General features: G+C 42.1%; 1 protein-coding gene across 3 annotated transcripts in view; it reads left to right on the plus strand.

The window, feature by feature from the left end:
• nf1 (neurofibromin 1) overlaps window positions 1-1,132 on the plus strand; it is a 136,404-nt gene that overhangs the window by 16,628 nt on the left and 118,644 nt on the right. For all 3 annotated transcript variants that reach the window (XM_015400359.1, XM_015400358.1, XM_015400361.1), the window contains exon 4: window positions 342-532. In XM_015400359.1, coding sequence (XP_015255845.1) covers window positions 342-532 — 191 coding nt within the window. The remainder of the gene's footprint in view (window positions 1-341; window positions 533-1,132) is intronic.

Below are 1,132 nucleotides of genomic sequence, written 5' to 3' on the forward strand. Positions count from 1 at the left end.
CTGTGCGCACATTTTTTATTTTTTTTTTATTCACAAAAATCCTCAACAATACCTTTATCTGAATGTTTGCTGCTCAGTGTGTTGCACCTCATCACTGAGACAAAATCCTCCTACTAGGCAATACATCTCATTCTGATTCTGATCAGTGGTTCATCTAGTTTATTCTAGATCACAGTCCTCATCTTCACACAAAGCTTCAGAGTTAGCTCTGTGTGACGAGGTTTAACTGTATGCCTAAATGCCCAACGGCCCAGACGTGGTTTAGCATCATTCCTCTCCATGGAGTGCTGTCTGGACCGTGAGAATATGTCATGGCTCTTCTTCTCCCCCTGCTTCCTCAGCAATCTAAAGACTGCCTGCGTCTGGATGAGACCATGTTGGTGAAGCAGCTGCTGCCGGAGATCTGCCATTTCATCCACACCTACCGCGAGGGTCACCAGCACGCTGCCGAGCTGCGCTCCTCGGCCTCGGCTGTCCTCTTCTCTTTGAGCTGCAACAACTTCAACGCCGTTTTCAGCCGCATCTCTACCAGGTGAGCCGCTTACGCCGCTGGGCACAAAATCCTGGAATCATGAGCAAACATTTAAGACTTCAATACAACCTTTGTTGATGATTAGAACATATTTATCACAATGAAGAAAAACATCTGAGCTTGGATTTCACTTCAAACACTGAAGCAGAGGTTAGCTTTTAGTCAAATGAGCACAAGGAGCTTAATGAGTTTTAGTATTTACACAAAGAGCCACTTTCTGCATCCGTTTTTTCATAAATTAGTGTAAAATAATCCCACAGCAGATTCTGTTTGGATCATCTGTGCTGTTCCTCTGACATCTATCAAATAATCTGACTGCTCTTTAGAATAAACAGCAGCGCCCTCTTGTGGATTAGCCAGCACTGAAAACGTGTTAAATTTGTTGCTAATTAATCACTAATGATTAATTAATCATGAATCTAAGCCCTTCTTGAAAGTTAACCTTAAATTTCATTAACCCTCTCAGTGATCCTGTTTTTAGAGCACAGCCAAACTCATTAAACTGAAATGACTTTTGGGTTTTTCTGGTGTTCTGTCAGATCATCATACCTATAGTCAATACGCATCCGCAACACTTAAGATTTGCCTTTATCCCTTTAG

The sequence above is a fragment of the Cyprinodon variegatus genome, unplaced genomic scaffold (genome assembly GCF_000732505.1).
Source record: "Cyprinodon variegatus isolate N-32 unplaced genomic scaffold, C_variegatus-1.0 Scaffold1095, whole genome shotgun sequence".
NCBI classification, from domain to species: domain Eukaryota; kingdom Metazoa; phylum Chordata; class Actinopteri; order Cyprinodontiformes; family Cyprinodontidae; genus Cyprinodon; species Cyprinodon variegatus.